Raw genomic sequence first — 23,918 nt, forward strand, 5'->3', positions numbered from 1 at the left:
CTTTAAGCCAGTGGGGAGCCCATCTTGTGCAGCCATGTAAAATGTCCTGAGATGTTGAGCATTCAATCTGGCTTGTAAGCATATGTCTTCTCATCTGTAAATTTTCATTTTTGCATCTTAGAGACTTGTAAGGGTTTGTCTTGAGACTTTCAGAAATCCCCACCTTGTTCTGTAGTTTCAGCCTCCCCACCCTCTCCCAGATCACATTTCCACTGAATCTTGTGTTCTCTGTATTTCCATACTATGTCTTAACCACCCCTCTAACTTTGACATGAGCGACTTTTCTGTTCACAGGAGTTTCACCCAGGAAACTGGGACTATTCCTACAACAAAGTCCTACTCATCTAGTGCTTTTTCTGTGGAGTGCACTGTAGATGAGTTCCTTTTCCTCATGTCATGCATCTGAGTTATGGTTATATTCTATTCTTAAGATCCAACCTCTTTTCCTAAGAACTCTGACTTTCCGTATATGATTCCCTTCCATCAGAAACACTGCCCCTGGGTTCCCTTCCCCCCCACCCTTTTGCCCCTTGTCTCACCCCCCAGAACTCCATATCTTATTACATAAGTTATTGTGCTTGTAGGAATAGAGAATATTACACCATGCCGAGATGTGGAGGCTGGGGAGTGGCTGAGCCTACTAGCTAATGACCTGAACATCGTGGCACTGGGCCTGCATTTGAACTTCAGTAAAATGGCAAGACCTCACACATTGGACCTTCAGAGTTAACTCAGGTATAGTCAAAGGCATGAATGCTTGTTCAGTCTTAAATGACGAAAGTCCCTATTTCTCGCAACATTTTGTGGCATTAAAAGTAGGGAACTGCTCTTGGAAATGTTGTTGGGCCTGGTGATTATTTCTGGTGCTGTGGGTCGCTGAGCTGGCCTCCAAGCCTATTGGAAATGTAATTGAATTCCTTTTACACAGCTCTGAAGCTGGAATCCAGACTGATTTAGAAAGACAGAGGGAGGGATTTTACTGAGTAAAATGTCATGGGCTAGAGAACTGGCAGCAGGTATTAAATGTAAACCTGATTGGGAGACGCATTTGCCGAGTTGTCTGTCTGATCCTAAGAGCTAACCAGACCTGTGAATCCTGTCTTTTACAACCTGTTTAGCAAAAATTGAAATGTCAAAGGGGAAGATCAAGGAGGATGGGAACAGCTGTGTAGGTGAATGGCTGCTTTAATATCCTTAAGGTCTTTAAAGGGCAAGGTCCAGTAACCCTCTAAGACCAGGGTGCCAATCTGAGAAACCTCCTAGGACAGGAAGAATCAGTGCTTTAAGCCTCTGTCTCTTTTCCTCTGTTATCTGAACTTCCCTTAAGCTTGCTGTTGGCCTACAAGGCAGCATAGAGTTGCTGGAGCTCAGTCTTCCAGGGGCAGCCCCGGGGGTCACTGCCAGCTCGGCTGTTGCCTTTTCTGTGTCTGTGTTGCTGTGATCACTTCCTGTCATAAGCCAGCCTTTCCCTTCATCGCCCCCTCATTTCTGAAGGCATTGAACTCTTCCTCTAATACGTCTTTTGGGGTGTACTGCGTGCTTGATACCCCCAAACCCTGGTAAAAATCTTGGAACACTTTTAGCGAGGTGTGTATGCTCCTTTTCACCCTGCAACCCACTCCCCCCCGCCCCCCCCCACTTCGATAGTTATGAGCTTAGTTAGTCCTTCCGTCACCTGCATTTCCTTTAAAAGAGGAAGCATGTGCACATTGTACCAGAAGGGGCTAGGAAGTCTGTACCTTCAGGAAACTGTACAGTTAAAAGCCGGACAGAAAAAGGTGATTGTTTCCATTTGCCTCCTGCTGTCTGCCAAGAGCTGCCCTGAGTCCCCACTAGACCAAGCCCATTAGTGCTTCTGAAAGTGAGCAATGGACTGCTTGCTACCAGTCAACCCGAGAGGTGGGGCTAAAATAACCCTAGAGTATCAGAACAATTGCTTCAAACCCTTCAAGGGGCAGTCAAGAAACTAGTAACATGAGTATATGAAAACTAGTCAGCATGGCCCTCATACTTCAGAGCATTAAACGTTTCAGTCCTCCTGGCTACAAGCTGCTAATTGTCGAAGTTAGGGTTGGATACACGGGGTTTGTTAGTTATACTAGTCTACTTTACAGATGTTTAGAATATTCTATAATAAGAATTTTCCAACTCTGTGAGGTCTGCAAACTAGGAATAAACTCCATCACATAGGAGTTAAGCTCTATCAGCCAGAACTAGAAATATGACTCTTTACCTTGTTTTTGCTTTCACTCAGGAGGCAACTTTGGAAGCCCACACTTCCCTCTTAGCTAAAGCACGGCACGGCCTGCTGTCTCATTGCCCAGGAAGCGCATAGCTAACCACTCTCAGCCACGATTTGGTCCCAGCTCCTAGAGCTCTGGCTTGCTGAAAAAATACAGCCCAACCAGATGGGAACTCCTGCCTGGCACTGGGGCTTCTAAGCCATCAGGCATCATGGCGGATGTGAAGGGAACCAACTCAGAAGCCTCTCCGGGAAATCCTTAGTGCCAAAGGTGAGGAGCTAGATAAAAAGATACTGGAAGCTTGTTGTCCCCCTGTGGGATGCTGTGTCAGGTGGATGTCTACATCAGGCACCCCACCTGAACACCCACCTGGCAGCCACCTAAGGCCACCTGAGCACCCAAGTGCCCTCCAATTCCCCAAATGTAACAAGTTAGAAATCCACAGATGGTAAAGTCTTCAGGCGGACTAAAGACAGAAGTCCTCAGGGAGGCCAGGAATGGGAAGCAAGGGAATGGAGTGAAGTAGGGAGAACAGTGTTTACATCTCAAAGAATGTAGGCTTTGGTGGACGGTCTCTGGTACTTGGTCTGACGTACACAACAGTGTTTTGTGGAATAGTTTGACTAGCCCAAAATAGAATACGCTATTTGCAACTTTTCCTCACGAAGTTAACTGGGAGAGAAGGTCGGGTGATTTCCCGAGGCAGCGTGACACTGATGAGGTCCTGCCGTTGGCAGCGCTGACATCAGAGGTCAAGAGTAACTGCCTTGTTTTCTACAGGTGTTAGAGCAGCTTCATTTAAACATGTGAAGGATCCCCGGCCCCATCCCTGTCTTCCACAAGGTTGCTTTGTGTCTTACTGAAGCCCCTGGCTGTGCTTTTCTGGAACAGTGACACAGCAGACAACTCCTTTACCTCAAGGTACTTCAGACTGATGATATGGTTCACCTGCTTTAGATCACAGATCTGAGCTGTCCACTCAGGAATCATGCACTGAGCTTAGAATTCAGAAGCACAAAATCATAGACTAGTTCACTCAAGGGAAAAAAATTCCATCTTCCATGGTTTTGGCCAGTGAGGTCACCGTGTGATTCTTCTGTCAGGAAGGTGACTGGTAGACCTTAGGTTAGAATCCATACTTGTAAAGCAAGGGAATCGGGAAAGGGCTAATCCCAGAAGTATGCTTAAGTACGGTGACCTAGCAGCTTGGGTTTGGCCAGCTCTTTCTTCCTCTGACACAGTATTCCTGACGTATACCCTTTCCTTCCAGGTTCATTACCTTCTTGATATGATACCTACTTGTTTAGGCCATGAAATTTCACTGTGAATAAGCAAAGATTTGGCAGGATGTTCACCACTAGAGCAAGGTATGCTTAAAGAAAACACAGCTCTATTCAAAGCACTGAGGGAAGAATCATTACTTGAAAGAAGAAAAATGAGTTCTTAGGTATAAAAGCAGGAAAACAGCTTAATTTTATCTGTAGGGCATATTTGCAGTGACATACCCGGCATGTCCATGGAGGTACTGGTACATTCCATACAGGATTCCAGGGCATGAATCCAAACTTACATTTCCTTATATGAAGACCAGAAAGGTCCTGAGTTGTATCCATGGGTTTCATCACTCATCCCCTCTCCTTTGTTAAGAGGGGTGTCTGTAAACACACTGACACATGTATATAACATGATCTGGACTGTATCGGGGCGGGGTGGGTGTCATGTGGCAGCCTTCCAGATGATGTGTGCATGGCTTCTTTACCTTGGTTCTCTCTAGTTCCATTTCCATTAGTAGGAAACTTCAGGGGGGGGATACAAAATATAAACAGAGCCATAATCCAGTGGCCTCATCTTTACACTTACATAGATAAACTGAAATGGGAGAATATTTGAGCTTAAAGCTTCTGCATATACTCTGGAATAACAGGCAGCCTTCTAAAGAATTGCTTATCTCAAATGAGCTGGTTTGGGGGTGAGACACAGTAACTTAAGTTTTTGGGTCTGAAAAATCTCAGCTCTCTGGTAGGCTTTAAAAGGCTAATTTTTTCCTGAAAACGAGTGTTTCTGCTCAAACACATTGGACATGCTAGGCCTTTTATTTTTTTTAAGTTTATTTATTTTGAGAGAGAAAGAGAGATCACAAGTGGGGTAGGGTCAGAGAGAAGGAGAGGGCCTGATGCGGGGCCCGAACCCACAAAGTGTGAGATCATGACCTGAACCGAGATCAAGAGTTGGACGCTTAACCGACTGCGCCATCCAGGTGCCCCAGACATGCTGGGCTTTTAAAGAAGCAACCATTTATCCATAAGGGCAGGACTTCTTAAAATTAAACCTACCAGTAGATACTTAATCACATCCAACTCTGAATGGTAGTAAATTTGTTTCCATCAGAAAAGAAAACCGTATACTCTTGAAAACAATATTACAGTATATGTTAACTAGAATTTGAAGAAAACAGTAATGTCTGTGTACAGGGTCCTAATTAAACTATTCACCCTTCTTCTATCCTTTGATCATAGAGGTTCCCATAAAATCTCCCGGTGATTAAATAAAAACTTACAGGCTGTTCACCTAAGGAGGCAGTGTTACTTAAAACGGCTCCCTAAAGAACAACAGTGGTTGAGTCCTAATAGTTAAAAAAAAATCTAACTCCTAAAAAGTAAACAAAAGTTTTTAGATAACTAAATTTTAAAAAATCAAGACTTTATTGGATAAATGTTACACAACATTCTTTAACATTGAAGTCTTAGCATACTTTAGATGAGAAACAATTTTTGTCATTCAAGTCTACAAAATGAAATAGGCTTGTGAAGATTTGAAATACAAAGGTAGCATGAAGCAAAGCTTAAATATTAAGCAACTAAAGCAATGAAAAGTGAAATAGCAACATGGTATGTCTAGGTTTTAAACACCACCAAATTTCATTTATTAAAAAATGAAAATGTGGTTTATAACAAAATGCCTTTGAGAGTTTTGTCATGAGAAAAAATAGATACTTAAAAAGATTGGGAGAGATCAGGTTTTGCCTTTGTATTATTTCTTGGTCATTTCCATCACTGCGCAAAGAATTCTAAAGCTTAATTACAAATCCTTATTGTACAACCCACCATGGCTTAGAGTTCTCTGGTTCTTAAAGTGAGCCTGAAAGGTACTGCTGGTGTTCAACATCTGAAAGAACAAGATGGACCCAAGTCTAAGAGGGCGCCACAGAAGTACATGTAATCTTTAGAACTCCCTGCTGCTAGTTCCTGAGCTTTTTCAGATTTGATCAAACGTGTGTAATGACTTCATGAAGAACTTTCCAAAAAGACTTTAGAATGCACTCCAAACTTAATTATTTGCAGTGTAATCAAAATTTGTTTAAGCTCACTAGAAGACTGTTCACCTTTTCTTCTTGAGTCGTAAAACAAGTCCTAGTCAAGTATATTAAATGTTTCCCAACTCTTACCCAGACCCTTTTCTTAATCCTGAGTGTGGGGTTAAGTAATTCCAAACCTATACAGTAAGATTATGGAAAGTCTGAACACTGGAGCCAAATGTTCAGTTATGTTATGTTGCTTCAAATGAATTTTGTATTTTATTTTTTGGCATTTTTCCCTTTTTTTTGTATTAAGTAATCAATATGGATTATCTTGTAAAAAATAAATCAGCATTGCCACTAAAAAACTTCAGTATTATTATTAAAAGTACGGCACCATCAAATATAAAATGCCTTAAAAATGTAGTAGTAATAGGTCCATCTGGTTTTCTCATGTTTTCTCCATTCATTAAAAAGAAAAATTAAAGTTTTTCATAATATGTATTTTCCAAAGACCAAAGCAACAGTATGGTCTCCATTAGTAAGAATTCATTTTCCATGCGTGAAAGCTCTTTATGGGTCTGTTCCTACTACGTGTTCCCAGGGTCAAGTCCCACCTGACACCTGGGAGAATGAGTATCTTGCACTTAGAAGGAAGGGCTCTCCATGAGAGAGGTCCACATCACAATTCAGGGCAAAAGCCTTTCCACCTCAGTAGGATTAAGAACATTTTCACTCTAAGATCAACACTAACCTATCCACTTTGAGTCAGAATTTAAAAGGTAAGAATGCTGTTATGAAAATGTGCACAAATGTTAAATACTGGTGGCAAATAAATACATCTTAATATGTTCTAACAAGCAAACGTATATTCAAGATAATACAGCCCTGCTTTATTAAAGAAAGAAAAAGGTCCGAAATCTCTTTGCTGGGTGGAGTGGGGCACTTTGCCATCCTTTTAGCAGGATGTTAGATCATCTTTTCTGTTGTTTCCACCAGCACCTGAAGGAAACCTTGGCCTCACCTCGGCATATGTGACTATTGCTGTTTCACAGGAGATCCATTCTAGAAATGCCTTTGCTCATAGCTGAACTGATTAACAAAACCTTGAAGAAAGCACAAAGTTTTAGTTCAAAAAATAATCCAGCTTCTCTGTCATCATCCCTTGCCTTCTTAGGCCTGTCCAAACTGTACTGGTAAGAACTTCACATTCAAAAAAAGTTACGGTCAGTGATTCTTCATACATAAAATTCAAGTGATTTCCTTGCGTGTTTCGTATCACTTTTCTCCTCCTCTCATGCATAACTTATTGCAATGGTTTATTTTTTTATAAAACATTCCCCTAATGCCTTGTCTTCGGTTTAATATAGCACAATTTGCAAGTGCCCCTTTATAGACTGTTGGTTTTAACCACTGCCTTAACATTTACTTCTTAGTGCAGCTTTAAAAATCTGAATCTCCAATTTCATTCAGTCCTGATGCTCTGGTGTTCTGTGTCACTGTGGTACAGGTCCATGAAACCAGCAGCCTGCTAATGTCTTTGTGCTGAAATACAGTAAAGAAAAGGAAGAAAAGGTAGTTAAGCACAAGTAAATAGGAGAAAAATTATGTCCTTGTTGTTTAAATTCAGCCCTGCATAGATTATAGGATCATACTTTTTTCTTTTAAATCAGCTAACCTTAACCAATATTTGAGAAAACAATTTACTTCCACTTTAAACCAGCAGAAGCGTTCATTTTATTTCCGAGGTGCATCTGGCCAAATTCCAACACAAAATTTGTCACCTTCACACAATCTGCACTTGAGTATATTTTTCAAAATACCTGATGAACATTTGCCTAATAAAGGGGGGATCTTAGCTTTGTTCTTTGTGTGGCTTTATGTTCTTTACCTCACCAGAAACAATACTAAACTCTCTGAATCCTCAGCTGCTGTGGACCACTCTGAAGCACCAGAGGCCTTCCTCTAGCACAGGCTGCCTACACACGGGAGCAAATTTATATAACAAGTCAAGCTACGTGCAAGTCAGCTGCACAGCATACTGTCTACATATGTATAAAGACCAAAAAAGGGGGGTGGAGGGTGCCTTCCCAGAGCTACACACAGCACATCAGAAGGCATCAAGAGCGCCATTTCGCTACTCAAAGGCCACTTATGTACACTCATTAGATACAGCATCCCTTATCACACCAGATCATGAGCAGAGGCCCTCTTCACCATACCTCCAAAAAAAAGCAAGCCTGAGCAAAACATTTATAAAAGGCAAAGCTTATAAAAATGATTGCCAGGAAGCATGACAAGAATTTCTGCCCAACATTATCAACTTCCCTTTAATACCAAGTGGTAAGAACCCCATTGAAGCCCTCTATAATCCCTGGTTATCGCCTCTCAAGCCTGGGAGACTAGTACCAATAAGAGCCTCAATTCCAAAAGAGGTGATTGTGGAGAGAATGACGACTTTTTGGTCAAATGTACTTTTAAGCCAAAGGTCTATGGTGTTTTCAGTGGAATAATAACTGACAAAACAAACACAGAATGCAGGAAAGAAAAGAAAAACCACCCCCATCCTTCCCAATGTTTAACTTCCAGATATTTCAAAGTAGGTGTCTTTCCCATTCTTTGCTAGCATTCTTGCTCTTATGTTAAGCTTCCCAGTGCTGCCTCACTGACTTACTGGATCAAGGCCTATAAAATAAACTTACAGGGCATTCTATCATGCTTTTTCGCAAGCAATGAAAAATGACTTCTACACTGCACACATCAGAATGGAAGGTGAATGTAGTCTTTGCTTCTAAAGAAACAATGATTAACACTTTTAGAACTGACATTGAACTAAGAAAAGTTCATCTGTTAAAACTAACAATCGTAATACTATTTAGACCCACACAGAACTCTGGAAGTAAAATGAAAGAGAAGAAAAAAGTAAACAGTCAATCCCATGTACAATTTCATTTCCTTCTATTTATGACTCAATGTTTGGCTTCAACCTTAGGCCTAATCAGGTTGACAGGAAAGCCAAGGATTGAAGCATGTCTTATGATTCCTATGAGATGTACAGAAAATTAAAACATGATTTTTCCTCAAGAAATCACCATAAGGGTAGCTACCATCCCTGCAATCCAGGTAAGAGTCCAAAATATCCCAGCCTCCATCTCTGATCCAAAATGTGCCATTGTGACTCAGCTTGCAAATTATAGCTTATCTGCAATGATACAGCCCAATTACAGCTCACCACCAGCTGCACACACCAGAGGGTTAAATAGCCTTAATTCAAGGAAGCAAAAAGAGATCGTAAGTTCAGAAGCAGTACATCAGAAATCCTTAAACCTTTCCAGCTGTAGAAGAGTCCCAAATAAGCCTTTAAGGCGTTATCCAGAGAAGTTTCAATAAACGCACTTAAAAAGATTATGGCCACATTTCAGGATTATCTTTTGCCCCCCTCTGAATTTTGACTTTCCTTACGTAAATGACAATGGTTCTGAGGTTAGTTCGCTAAGAATATATATATGTTCATAGATGTATATATATATTCTTATATATACACACATTAAGAATGACTAAGAAGTTAAATGAATATAAAAGTGACAAAGACTGAGATTGTGAAAAGATAGAGAAATCCACTATTTGACCTTCCACGAAGACTCTGTTGCTAGTTGACAGAATTCTACAACCTGATACTCAACTTTTACTGCCCTAGGAGAAACTCGTTTCATGGAAGCTCACAGGAGGCTGGCTCTACTTGTTTTTAGCACAGCTGGTAATACCAATTGAAAGTTACTTTCATTCAGTAAAACGGTCACCTATATGAGATACACCCAGCTACAAAGGTCAATGAAAACTCAGGAAAAAGAACTAATGAACTCTTTTATGTCTAGCCTAACCTACTTCAGAATGATCAAGTGGTGACATGATGCCCTCTTCACTTTGTGGCAGGGCTTAGCACAGACAGACCTGCCCGTTTCACTGTTAACTTCAATGCTCCCAGTCTGAATCCACAGTGGTCTGTCAGACACTGTAAGGGAGCAGCAGGACTCGTCACTGTCTGATGTAATAGCTGCCATTTGTTGAGACCTATGGTAGAAAAAACCAAGTTAACAAAAATAGAGCAGTCATTTGAGTTCTTTTAAATCCATTTTACAAAAAAAAAATTTTAAAAATAAGACCAAAATTCAGTTGAATTTTCATCATGAATGTATTCTGGATAACTTGCTGACTTCACAGGAAGTGAAGCTTGGATACTAAAAGAAAACAGATTTGAGGTGTGTACACACCAGTATTGGCCAGGAGAGGGCACTCTCCAGAACAAGTCATTTCAGCAGCAAGACGCCTTGGGCGCACACACTAACATGCTGCCCTCCAATACTAGCTCCCGTGTAATGTTCCTGCTAAAAAATTTCTTCTAGCCTACCACTAACCTAGGGCTGGAGTAGTCCTGATCGGCAAGGGCTGAAGTTGTCATCCTTGTCCATGTTAACTTCATTAATGAGTTCAGAGACCCTATTTTGCAGAATGACCAAAAACTACCTGACTCCTTTTGTCCTTTTAATGTCTGTGACCTCCTATGCATACTACTCAGGACCTGGCATTCCTGTGTGAGTTAATACCTGCTCGAAAGAAGTCTGACAAGATAAGCTTTCTCACTGGGGCTTTTAGAACAGAGATTTCAAATACAAAGAATAATTCAAATGAAGGATTGCTCTTCTAAGCCTTATTTTTAACATATTTGTTTGCTTCCCTATTTTAAGTATAAATTCATCGCATCCATAAAGTCAACTCTGGGATCACTTATTTAGATGATTTTCAGTCCTTATAATAAAATGATTTTTAGAATACTAAGGTACATCAGAAACAGTAACAAATAATCAAAACTTTTAAAAAGGCTTTTCTGACATTGAAAAGGAGAAACCTCATACACCTGATCTATAATTACTTCTGAATTTTAACTCAAAGGAGAACAATTTTCTTAAATGAGATTTAATAAGGTTATGTGCCCTTTTGTTCATGGGAAACAAATACACTATGTTTTATATATTATTAATTGTAATCCAACAGCAATCACAGAAGAAAAAAAGGAATCTTGAGTGCACAAAAGAATTTAACTTTGAACCTCTCCCTCCAGAAGTAAAACTTGTTAGGTTTTCAACCATCATTCTAAATCTCTTGGATTCTAGTTAAGAGAGTCAAGAAGCTCTATCAAAAAATGATCTCTTGCTGTGCATTTGCCCTTCCCACCCCCTGAAACACCATATAAAATATCAACATGCCAGTCCCAGTCCACAGAACCTGGCTAATAAGTCTTTTGTCCTAATATTTAAGATGAGTTTCCCCTCAGTGCTTTTAGGGCCTTGGGTTTCTCTTTAGAAATGGACCACACATACATGATCCATTAGAAAGAGCCACAGAGCCCTAGCAGTGATATCCACACGAAAGGCAGCAATTTCACTTGAAATTACTTATTTTGTCCTTTAAGAAAAAGCTTATTTGCAACAATGGCAACTATTCCTGGGAGGCAGAACTATAAATGGGCAGATCAGAATGGGGGGAAGTCATGAAAGAAGGAAGTAGAGGTCATGCTCTTAGAGCAAAGTTCAGCATTAAAAACTAAAGAATTAAGATTATATACTTGTACCTGTTATCTTGCTGAACACTCAATATAAGTTTTCTTTGAATATAGTGTAGTATCAGGGCGCCTGGGTGGCTCAGTCGGTTAAGTGTCTGACTCTTGATCTTGGCTCAGGTCATAATCTCATGGTTTGTGAGAGAGAGAGCAAGCCCCGCATTGGGCTCTATGCTGACAGCACACAGCCTCCTTAGGATTCTCTCTCTCTCTGCCCCTCACCCACTCATTCATTCTCTCTCGCTCCCCACCCCCAAAAACAACAACAACAGCAAAAAAACACACTGTAAAATCATGCAACATGAACAAATAGGAAAAGCACAGTGTCTCATTTTACAGTAGACATTCTGTTTTTCTAGCCTTGGTGCTGTTTTTCTAACCAGTTATAATAGGGTTTTAGACAAACTGCACACAGTTCTTCCCAGCATACCAGGACTCACACTAAGATGCCACTCCCAGCCAGATTCCCTGCTAAAAACTAAACCAGGTTTGTAATTAACATCTCAAAATTGAGCCATGGGTAAAGATAACTACCTTCTGGAAAATATGGCCACAGCACACGCAGACCAAGGCCTTGGAATGTGTGGTATTTCCCTCCTAAAAAGTGGAAACTATCTACTCAGTCATATCAGTAGCAATAAACAATAAAAAGGAATTTTCAAATTAATAGCCACTTTTTACCATTTGGCAAAAAATATTAAAACACCAGGGTCCCAAGGGAATATGGCATTTGTGCACATCAGCTAACTGACTCACTTAAAAGCTGACAGGCAAAGCTTTGTGGTTCTGATGCCTTTATAAAGCTCTCCTAGGAGGACCTCTACTCACTCCACTGAGCCCCACCAGGGCAGATAGTTCCCACACGTCTTTGAAATGATTTGGGATGTGCCAGGCTTCTGAGATGGTGATGAATTACTTTTCCTCATTCATTCACAAGTAGACATCATTTCTCCTTTGTCAGGCCCTGTGCTTGGCATAAAGGAGAGAAGTGGGAGAGGAACAGACTGGAATTTATGCAGTACGTATGTGAATAAGGGGAGAGTTGAAATGCAAGGTTAATGCAGTTTTCCCTTCACTATAAAGCCCTGTTGCTCCCCACAAATGCCTGTTGGAAATAGTTCAGCCTCCTTCTAGATATTTATGGATGATCATGCTATGGTTGTTGAAATCTCAGGTAATAACACTGTTATTATAACAGTTTATAAATGAATGTATGTCACACAAAGCTTATTTCAAAAGCTACCAGAAATGAAATTTCTATGCCATACACAGAAAGCAGTGGTTGTGGAAATGACAGCAAGTTATTTCTATAGGTCTTGTGCTAGGCACTTTATGGCTTTAAATTCTCACAATTACCTTCTGAGGAGGTACTATTTATTCTCCCCATATCACAGAGGATGACAGTAAGGTAACCTAAGATCACACAGCTAGCTTCTAAGGGACAGATCCATGCCTGCCATTGAATCCAGGAAGAAATCTGGCTCAAGACCCTGTACTTTCAGCCATGTCCCTGAAAAGTGAGAAAGAATGCTTCTTGGCTCTGGGGGTCTGACCGGCTCAGTCAGGAGCGTGCGACTCTTGATCTCACGGTTGTGAGTTCGAGCCCCATGTTGGGTGTGAAAGTTACTTAAAATCAAATAAAACTTAAAAAAAGAATGATTCTTTGCTCAACACAAGCCTGGTATAGAGCACTGCTGGTCACTGGCAAGTTATATACTCACAAGTATCCATTTCTATATTTTACACTCAACAGGATAACCCTCACATTCTTATAAAAACATTCTCTCCAGGCAAGCAAAAAACTGTTTTACTAGGGGAAAATTATATCCCTTCTAGACTTTTTCAGTAACTTTTAAGTGAATCTTTGTGTTATAATGAATACATGTGTATAATGATATACATTATAATTACAACTTTTTTAGTTTATTTATTTTTGAGGAAGAAAGAAGGAATGAGCAGGGTGGGGGGCAGAGAGAAAGGGGGATAGAGGGTCTGAAGCAGGTTCTGTGCTGACAGCACAAACCGTGAGATCATGACCTGAGCCAAAGTCAGATGCTTAACAGAGTGAGCCACCCAGGTGCCCCACAATTTTTTTTAGTTTAAATGAAAAGGGAAAAAGTATTATAATAACAGCCTAATGCTTTAGCTATGGCATAGGTGGTTTTCCTTCTAGATACAGGCACTAGGATAGAAAAAATTATGAGTTTTAAATCATAATATCTGGCTAAGACTTAGATTTCTAAAGTAGTAAAAAGCAGCTACCTGTCACATTCTTATGATTACAAGGAAAATATAAATTATGGCTGTGTTTTCAATGTATTTTTAATGAGGCCTTATACAAATGTCAGGAATTTAAAGAAAAAAGTTTTAATTCACATTTAAACCAAGTTTTAAGACTACGTATTTTTTAACTGGTCTGTTTCGAACATCAAAGTTTTAAGAAATTGTTTTATAAACCAAAGTGTCCAATAGTAGAAGGCTATAAATTGGACAACATACACTATAAGCTATCGAACTTATTCAGTTAGAAAATAAGAATCTGACTCAGAAATTCAGTATTTTGATAAATCCTTGTGATTTTTGATTCTATGGTTTCTTTTCCTTTATACCTCCCTGTATCCAATCTTAACTTGTGCCACAGTAACACAGAAATCTTTAAGAAAAATTCAAGTTCAGCAATTGATTTTTTCAGAAATTAGATGCATTAAAATTTGACTCAATCCATCCCAAACTGGACTCAAAGGCAGGATACAAAAACTAATTTACTTTAGCATTTCCTACCAGAGTGTGGTACACAAAATCATCTTAGAATTTTAGAATTTTAATAGTATGTTGTCAAGGAGTATGTGTTTTTCATTAACTGTACTGACATAAAAAGTGTAAAAGTGGGGGTGCCTGGGTGGCTCTGTCGGTTGAGCGTCCAACTTCGGCTCAGGTCATGATCTCACAGTTTGCAAGTTTGAGCCCTGCATCGGTCTCTGTGCTGACAGCTCCAAGCCTGGAGCCTCCTTTGGATTCTGTGTCTCCCTCTCTCTGCTCCTCCCCTGCTCAAGCTCTCTCTCTCACAAATAAAGATTCAAAAAAAAATTTTTTTAAGTGTCAAAGGGAGTAACAGTAAACAAATTTGAAAATATGGCAAAAAGTGTGATGGTATGTAAGTAAGTTTTGGGGGCGCCTGGGTGGCTCAGTCGGTTGAGCGTCCGACTTTGGCTCAGGTCATGATCTCGCGGTCCGTGGGTTCAGGGTCCCGCGTCGGGCTCTGTGCTGACAGCTCAGAGCCTGGAGCCTGTTTCAGATTCTGTGTCTCCCTCTTTCTCTGACCCTCCCTGTTCATGCTGTCTCAAAAATAAATAAATGTTAAAAAAAAATAATTTAAGTTTTGGAAGCTAATTAATTCCATTAGTAAAATAATTTCAATGATTTCCATATTGATAAAATTGTCCAAAACAACTGTTTTTGTCACTGGGAGGGAATGGTTTTAACTTAAAACCTACCCTTAAGTGATTTTAATAGGCAAATGCAGTCACACTAACATCTAAAAATTTTGCCACGAGGCAGTTACAGCTCTAGCACTAACCAGGCTGATCCAGGCTGATCAGGAAGGAATCCTGGAAGCCAGGCACCAAGGTGCATGTTCCAGTCATGGTGCTTGACCAAGAAAAACACTCCCGTGACTTACTGTTCTAGAAGCTATTTGGAAATTATCAGTCCAGATGTAAAAGATTTCGATCAAAATCCAAATTACAAGTGGAAAGATGGTGATAGGTACACAATGTGAATGTACTTAATGACACAGAGCCATACACTTTTTAAAAAAATGGTTAAGGGGCGCCTGAGTGGCGCAGTCGGTTAAGCGTCCGACTTCAGCCAGGTCACGATCTCGCGGTCTGTGAGTTCGAGCCCCGCGTCGGGCTCTGGGCTGATGGCTCAGAGCCTGGAGCCTGTTTCCGATTCTGTGTCTCCCTCTCTCTCTCTGCCCCTCCCCCGTTCATGCTCTGTCTCTCTCCGTCCCAAAAATAAATAAACGTTGAAAAAAACAATTAAAAAAAAAATAAAAAATAAAATAAAAAAAATGGTTAAAATAAATTTTATGTGAGGTGTACTTAATTTTTAAAATACAAAACAAAACAAAACCCTAACAAATTATAGTGTTCTGTGTATGTATATGAAGGAAGAAAATAATTTCCACCTAAAGTCACAAGGAAAGGGAAAAAATCCTTGAGTCTATACTGGGGCGCCTGGGTGGCTCAGTTGGTTAAGCATCCAACTTCAGCTCAGGTCGTGATCTCATAGTCCATGGGTTCGAGCTTCGCATCGGGCTCTGTGCTGACAGCTCAGAGCCTGGAGCCTACTTTGGATTCTGTGTCTCCCTCTCTCTCTGCCCCTCTCCCACTCACGCTCTCTCAAAAATAAGTAAATGTTCAAAAAAAAAAAAATCCTTGAGTCTATAAATATGAAGTCTCTTGAGTAGAGACTAAACAAGAAGACTTGCTTCTCTTCTTGGTACCAACTATCCATGGGAGAGACACTAAGACATCCTGGAAAACTAACCCTACAGAGACCATCTATATCACTATGACTTTAAACCTTCTATTCCTTTATTCAGAATAGCACAACAGAGCACATAAATTGCTAAAGCTTTCTTTCTTTAAATTTTATGCACTCTGTTTAGTGAGGGCATACACGAACTGTAAACACAGACTATGAAGGGCCTATTAACTCAGTCAGAACCAGGTAAAGGTAAGTAATTCAGCTTAGCTGTTTTTATTTTCTCCTGGCAGTTGGCATGGCACCAGCTCCTTCTGGTTCTATTTCTGAATTCCCTGTATCAGGCATCTCAATCAGAGATGATCTTCACCGCCACCATCCTAATACCATCCCAAAGCAAACGCTAAATTTGCCCCGACTGAGGGTCTTCATTCTCTTCTAGCAAATCCCCTATGGAGGCCTTCACTGGGCCCAAATCCAAACAATATCCTGAATCAAAACCTTATCAACTTTTCTAGACATTTGCCAGTCCCTTCTCTGCTAGGAGTACTAAACAAAAATGAACCAATACAGCAGAAACCATAGAAAAATTCACAAGTTAAAAGGAAAAATCTAATTTTAGATCCAAATTATAGATTTCTTAAGGTACAGGCATACCTCGTTTTATTGTGCTTCACTTTACTACGCTTCGCAGATACTGGTTTTTTTACAAATTGAAGGTTCAAGACTTCAGTGGAGGAAGTAACTGCAGATGTGGCAGAAATAGCAAGAGAACTAGAATTAGAAGTGGAGCCTGAAGATGGGACTGAGTTGCTGCAATCTCGTGATAAAACTTTAACAGATGAGGAGGTGCTTCTTATGGATGAGCAAAGAAAGTGTTTCTTGAGATGGAATCTACTCCTGGTGGAGACGCTGTGAAGAGTGTGGACACGACAACAAAAGATTTAGACTATGACATCAACGTAGCTGATAAACGGACTTTGAGAGGACTGACTCCAGTTTCGAAAGTTTTTCTGTGGGTAAAATGCCATCTAACAACATCACATGCCACAAAGAGATAAATCGTTCATGAAAAGCAGAGTCAATCGATGTGGCAAACTTCACTATTTTCTTATTTTAAGAAAATTGCCACAGCCACCCCAACCTTCAGCAACCACCACCCTGATCGGTCAGCAGCTATCCACATTGAAGCCAGACCCTCCACACCAGGAAAAAGACCCACTGAAAGCTCAGATGGTTAGCAATTTTTGGCAATAAAGCTATTTTTTAAATTAAGATATACATTATTTAGACCCAATGCTATTGCACACTTAACAGACTGTAACAGAATAGAAATAATTTGTATATGCACTAAGAAACCAAAAAATTCATGACTCACTTTATTGGGTGGTCTGAACCGAACCCAGTATCTGAGGTAAGCCTGTTTTCTAATTCCCAATTCAGTTATTCTATATAAAGGACTTGTATATGTAGGTAAAGGAATGCAAATGTGTATCTTTCCTTCAACATAACCAACATTAAGTATGACCTGTTCAAAATAGGGGTGCAAGTCAATATTTTGTAAGTTAGAAACTCAAACCCACTAATGAAGACACACATTTAATTGATTTTGGTAGCACTTTCATTTTCTTTGCCTGCAGTCTGTCTTTATACCTATATTCTTGTCTATTCTACTTAGTATGAACTTAAAGTTACTATTCATAGATTTTTCCCTTCAAAAGCACATAGGACATACATGTCCATCAAGTCATATGAGTAGGCTCCAGACTAATTAATTCTACTTTCCCTATTTTGCTGATCTCTGGTTCCACATCTATAAATGAGTCAAAAAGATACCCCTTTTAGATTAACACTTGGTTGTTCTGGGAAACTAGAGAAAAATACTCTGATGCTTTAAATTTCTGACCAATTCTAGAAATAAAGACATCTTTCGCTGTTACACCTCTTATTTTTACTTGGTTTCTCCCCTTGTTAATCCCTTATTCTAAGCCACTTTTTTTTAGACCACTGGAGATGTGATTTGGCCTAAGCCTAGTTTTCTCTCTGCCAGGAGAAAAAACCACTTTTGGTTATGTCCATACAAAGAGTACATGCCTCCTTCTTGACCACTTTAAAGAAAAATGTAAAAGGAAAATGGCTACAATGATCCAATTCAACTCTATCTCCATCTCTACTGGATACATTAAGCTGTTTAAGAAATTTCTATTTGGTATAACGTAGAGAAAATGAATCACTATGCTGTACACCTGAAACTAATGTAACACTGTGTGTCAACTATACTCAAAATTTTTTTTAATCTCCATTTGAATGAAACACTACTATGCAGCTGTTGGGTGTTTAGAATATACAGATTTTAAGATTAAGCAGTTCTTTAAAGTTTCTTCCCCTATGGAAACTTCAAATGAAATGTGCCACAGTTTAAAACAGAGGGAGTATTTGGCAAGATAATTAGAGATCATGCACATTACTGATTATATTTCAACCTTTCCCTCCGTGGTATGGACTACATAAAATTGGATGTTATTTTACTCAACAACCAGGACTTTGTTACTCTTTTTCTCCATGGCTTCTGAAATAAATCAAATTCGGTTTATGCAACCAGAGCACATTTGCCAAAGCTTCTATTTATTAGCAATATCCACAGTCAAACCCCCTGCGTTAAGACAAAACTCACCTGGATCATTACATGAAGCCTTGAAATTACATATTTTAAGGGACTTTTTGCTTTGCCCTGTTTAAATCTTTCTGAACCTTAGATTTCAAACTTTCAAAAATATCTGAATGAACAAATTCATTAATCTGAAACAAATACCCCAAAAAAATATTTTAATTCCTTAAAACCCCTCAATCATGCTGTGAACGTCTTTCAACCTGTTATAATCAAAGAATTTTAAAAATAGTATAGTTGTTTCTGTTTGCAGGAAAGAATATGTTCTATTCAAGTGCAACATTGTTTTTTTCAATTGTGTGTTTATTATAATCAAAAAGCATTGACTGAGTTCCCAAGAAGAAATTCTACTTGCTTTTGCAGAAATCAGTGCATAAATCATAGAAGTCCATAACCTTAAGGAAGCTGACAGATTATGGATTTTAATCTCCATTAATTCCATAGGTAACTAAGAGATTTCAAATTGGATTACTTAGAATTACACAAAAAGTTGCTCTACTTAAAATTTTCAATTTTCCATGTCAAATTGATATTGCATCAAATTTAAAAGTAAGTTAGACACACACAAAAAAATGAAAGCAACTTGAAAAGTCTTGGGATAAACTTGCCTCCACAGGCAATCAGATCTATTTTTCACTAACAATGAAAAGCTAAAAATGGAAAGTTAAATCTACATGGACCATGTAGAAAAATAGTGATCTAAATTACTAGCCCCAAAAGCAAGGATACCTGAGGCAGAAGACCAGGTGGAAGAGAGACTGGTTGTAATTACAAGAACCATGTGATGAAATATTAAGGCTAAAAATGAGGAAAATTAACCCCACACGTTTATGAGAAATTGGCGGGAAGAGTGTCTCAAATCTAGAAGCACATCAGACCTATATGCTATAAAACTTCATTTTAAGATTATGAGGATCACTTACTTGAATTTCATCTATACTCAGATATTTTCTCTGATAGGACAAATAGGAAAATAAAAGTTTGATTTTTTTCATCTCCTCTACACACTAACAAATAATTTTCTACCATCTTGAAATTTTTCAAAGCTTTTTGAGAAACACACACAAATAATTTGGATTTAGTCGATTTTATTTACAGCTTTTTTTTTTTTTTTTTTTTTACATTTCAGAGCATTACACAATTACATTTTCTCATTTTCTGACCTGCAAACAGATACCTTAAACGGAAATATCTTTTAAAAATTATCAAATTAGGTACATCCAAAATGCAACAATTACACATATGACAATTAATTCACAAAGTGTAATTTACCAGGACGTATCCTAAGAATTTAGGAACAGCCAGTCAGGAGAAATCTGACCAAATTTAGCAATCAACTATTTACACATCCAAAGATAAACCTACCTAAACTCCCAAACCAGAAATTTGAAAGTTTTTGTTAAATCCCCATTGGACAAAAGAGAGTGATGACTCAAAAACCTAGTCAGCCTTGAAAGTCTTAACCCCAAATACCGGGCTCTTTCCCCAGTCTGCAGCTGAATAGCAAGCATCTCAGTCTGTCAAACACCTAAGTATCAAACTCTTGCGCCATTATGCACATAGAAAGGCTAAGTGTTCATTAGTTAAAAACAAGACGTCATTAAATATCCACACTATTACCACCCCCCGCCCCCAGCTCACCAGCCCTTACTGCAATCCCAAATATGCAACCTGTGTCACATAGTGACAGGCTCTATCTTATATATATATACACACACATACATATATATGTGTATGTGTGTATATATGTATATATGTATGTATGCATATACACACATATATGTATGTGTGTGTGTATATATATAAATATACACACATACAGTACAAGATACAAATGGCAATTAACAGTCCCTGCAAAAATTCATTTTCAGTTGAGGCTATGGCTCCTATGCCTTGGGATGGTTTGACTTCAAAACTGAAAAATACTGCTGAAATCTCACTTCCTTAAGACAAATTGATTGCTTGTTCAATTTTAGCTTCTCAGTCTAAAAATGGCTATAAGGTAAGTATAAAAAAGCAGCCAACTGAGTACAATTTCTCTCTCCGATTTGGCCAAGCTATTTTGTAGAAGTTACTCCTAACTAGACTAGAAAATCTGTGGCGCCTTCCGATGGTTCTTGCCTACCTTACTGTCCATGTTCACGTTTCAAACTGTGTCAACAGAGCCCGCACTTCAGGGGTCAGCTGCTTGGCAGCCTTAGCCGCCTCTGTGATAGCCTTGCGATACAGGCCCTTTCTCTTCTTATTAAAGCGTGACTGGAAGTTTTCTAAAAAGGGGGAGAGTTGCGAAAGAGCAAGAAAAGAGGTTGTTGGAGACCCAAACCATGAAATACGGGCCTCCTGTCGGACTAAAAGGCCGCTATCTTTCCGGCTCACAGTTATAGTAAGAATACGGGCTGGCCACCAAGGAAAGCCATAGATCTTGGCCCAAACAATGTCCCCTACACATATGGTCCTGCCATCTGGTGTGACGCATTTAGAGACGTTTTTGGAAAAGACTTTCATTTTCAAGGAATTACTGAGCTTTTTCTCTTCCTTTGAAGAGGAGGAAGTGGAGGAGGTGGAAGGTGCATGCATACTGCCTGGAGGAAAATCAAAGCTTTCAGAAGAACTACACTCAGAGTTGGAGGATTTCAAATCATCTGTGCTATCAATGCTACACACGGAAGCACTGGAAGAGTCAGGTTTCTTTTGATTTAGGGTCATGTAAACAGAGATACTGCTTTTGCTGCCCTTTTTGCCCAGTGTCTGTGGTTCATCCCGCTCACCAGGCACAAGCACGTCATTGGTGTCCTGAACCTCACTGCTGGCCTCTTCGGGGCCTTTTGAGGGACTCTGATTTTCTGAAGGGGCCTCACCTGCTGAGCGGGTGGAGGTGCAGCGAGACTGGGGCTTGGGTGCCATCTTGCCACTCCGCATTTTCTCAAGTCCTGTCTTCAAAGAAGAGTCATTCTCTTCATTCCTGTACCTCTGTGGTTTTAAACGAACCCGGGGTGGAAGGGAACCTGAGCTGGGACTCTGATATCGACGTGTGAAATGGACTTTTGAGTGTGCGTTTTTGGATGTAGAGGTTTCGCTCTGCTTCTTCTGTGCCTTTTCTTTGGCAATTTTCAACACTTCCCGAGCTTTTGCATGATCCATGTTCTTACTCTGGAGCACTTTTTTAGTACTTAACTGAGCTTTTGATGTATTTGCCTGAGCAGAAACTTTGACTACTCTGCCTCTGCTGTGAGCAATACTGGAAACCTTAACCACAGTATTTCTTCTCTGGCTTTCATTTTGGTTTTTCCCATCCACTTTATGGTCAGTTTTCAGTTTTTTGTTCACAGTAGTTACACTTTCGTTTTTCCGTTTCTTGTCTTCGTATTTAGAAGAGTCACTTGCACTGCTACCTTTTCTAATTTCCTTTTTTTCAGCAACAACACTGTTTTTACATTTGTCACACAGGACTTGCCTGGGTCGTAGTTTAATAGCATTCATTATTGAAGTAGGCTCTTCCCTGTACATTTTTCGTTTGGGTCGCTTGATTTTCCGAGGAGGTGGCTGAGGTATTGACTGGTTATATGTGTCCCTGATAAACAAAGGGGGAGGATAAGGTGCTCCTTCATGGAAGAGAGGTGGTGGTTTGCAAGTCCACAGGCTTTCAGCCAGGCTCGGCTCGGGAGGCGAGACTGGAGAAGGGTCATCAGGAACAGCACCGTTCACTTCACGCTTGACTTCCGTCCCTTCTTGGAATGTATTACTTTGGAGCTGCATGGCTTCAGGTTTGTCCTTATATTCCCTTTTGGGAAATACTGTCACAGGGATCCCATGGGGCCCAAACCTTGGAAAGAAATGAAAGAAAAAAAGAAGTCATTAAGTAAGTGTCTAAGATTCAGTTTCTTAAACTGCAACAACACCTAATGTTTGTTTGTATGGCTTTCCTGAAAACTATTTCATATTAAAGAATAAAAACAAATACCAACTGACCACCTCACCCCCAAAATCCCAAAGCCCTTCAATTTTTCATTGGTCCCGTATCTTAGGGCTGAACAGATTATATGTCTAGGTATAAACTCAAACGATTGTTCTAAGCAGTGCCAGAATAACTGAGATTATTTAAAATAGACCTTTCAGTCTTGAATCAGAAAGGCATTCATTCTATCAGGTAGCTTAATATGAAATGACATTTGATATTACATTCGCTGGACTACGGACAAGTCTAGTAAATGCGACTATGAATCTGCAACATACATATCTCTCTACGGTTATATGAGCTTTCAAAAGCTTCACAAAACAAATTCAGCCTTAACTATCCCAAAACACTGAATCAGTAAAACCCCATCTCAACTTTGTTTAATTACTAAAGACTCAAAGACAGCTGTGCTCCTTTAACTCATCTTGCACCCTAACTCTTCAGCCCTTCATCTACCTCCTGCCCCGCAAAATCATAAAAATATGAGACATTCAGATGCTCAAGTTAGCACACAAGCAGACAGGTATAGAGCTGTGGCTTTCTAACTGTTTAAAACACACATCACACATTAAAAAAATATTTTCACACTGCAATCTAAAACATTTATGAATACATGCATGTATGTATACATATATAAATAGACACTTATGCCACAGTTTCACTAAATACTTTTAACCTCATATTATGTAATATGACACATTACATGGATTTTAAAACTGGTCCCGACCAAATTTGCAAAGCACTGGTACAGAACACGAATCTTTACAATTCTCCGTTGCTAATAAAACAGGGGTCAACATAACCTTGTTTCTCATGTAGACTTAGAAATCACTGTGGTTTAATCCTCCTGGGCTAAACATCAAGAACTCTTAAAGCTAAACTTGCCACACTCAGACTCCTGCACATAAAAATAAAGTCACACTACCAAAAAAATGTCATCATATACATGTTAACACACTACTTTTAAGCACTATTTGATGCTGTTTGAATACCAGTGAATACAATTCTAATGTCAATCCTTTAAGGCAGAGGTGCTTAGAACCCACGGACCGGCTTCAGGCAGCCTAAACTCGTAAGATGCAAATGTTTTACATGTCTGTTTTTCATGAGAATGAGTCTTGGTTCTCATACTTTCTACTCTCTAAAATGTCCTTATGTCCCCCAAAGGGTTCAGAATATCTCTGTTGGGAAGAAATGTTGAGATTACATTCTTAGGACTATAAACACACCCAAACGCGGACAGGGATACAGTAAGAGCCAACACCACTAAGTTCTATCTGGTTCTAACACCCAAATCATTTTCTTCCTGAAGTCTTCTATTTGGTGACCACAAACCAACAGTTTGAGAGAAATACTTACAAACTACAAAGGAAGAGGAAAGCTTTTACCTAGGGTGGGACAAATCTGAATCTGGGCTAATCCACAAAGGACACTCTACTCTATCAGACTCTGCCAAGTGGCTTTCTATTCTAGTATCTGGTACTTAATGTTGGCTTCCTATTTACTTGCAAGGCACTCCGGGCATTTAACCTGTTCTCTTATATGCTCAATGACCACTTTTTCAAGATGACAGAACAAGACAGGTGATTCTTGGATTTTAACATAGAGCTATATAAAACAATGTAACTTATCTAAGGTGAGAACCACAACTG

At 39.5% G+C, this 23,918-nt stretch overlaps 1 protein-coding gene and 1 long non-coding RNA gene across 15 annotated transcripts in view; one reads left to right on the top strand and one right to left on the bottom strand.

Moving 5' to 3' along the window:
* The first annotated feature begins 44 nt into the window (after positions 1-44).
* On the top strand, positions 45-6,801 carry LOC121010245 (uncharacterized). The gene is made up of 5 exons (XR_005781056.1): positions 45-735; positions 2,255-2,513; positions 3,024-3,164; positions 3,514-3,610; positions 6,538-6,801. It is a non-coding gene; the product is annotated as an uncharacterized LOC121010245 (long non-coding RNA).
* Positions 4,923-23,918, bottom strand: part of PWWP2A (PWWP domain containing 2A) — a 36,114-nt gene continuing 17,118 nt past the window's right edge. For 3 of the 14 annotated variants that reach the window (XM_040443586.1, XM_040443686.1, XM_040443657.1), the window contains one exon: positions 18,594-22,134. In XM_040443586.1, the coding sequence (XP_040299520.1) occupies positions 20,451-22,134 (1,684 nt within the window). In that variant the 3' untranslated portion in view covers positions 18,594-20,450. Of the gene's footprint in view, positions 7,084-8,240; positions 8,330-9,423; positions 9,610-16,300; positions 16,389-18,593; positions 22,135-23,918 lie in introns of those variants that run through there. The other 11 variants (XM_040443622.1, XM_040443631.1, XM_040443639.1 and 8 more) reach the window with 11 other exon arrangements.

Source organism: Herpailurus yagouaroundi, unplaced genomic scaffold (genome assembly GCF_014898765.1).
Source record: "Herpailurus yagouaroundi ecotype Mexico unplaced genomic scaffold, PumYag 29, whole genome shotgun sequence".
In the NCBI taxonomy this organism is placed as follows: Eukaryota; Metazoa; Chordata; class Mammalia; order Carnivora; family Felidae; genus Herpailurus; species Herpailurus yagouaroundi.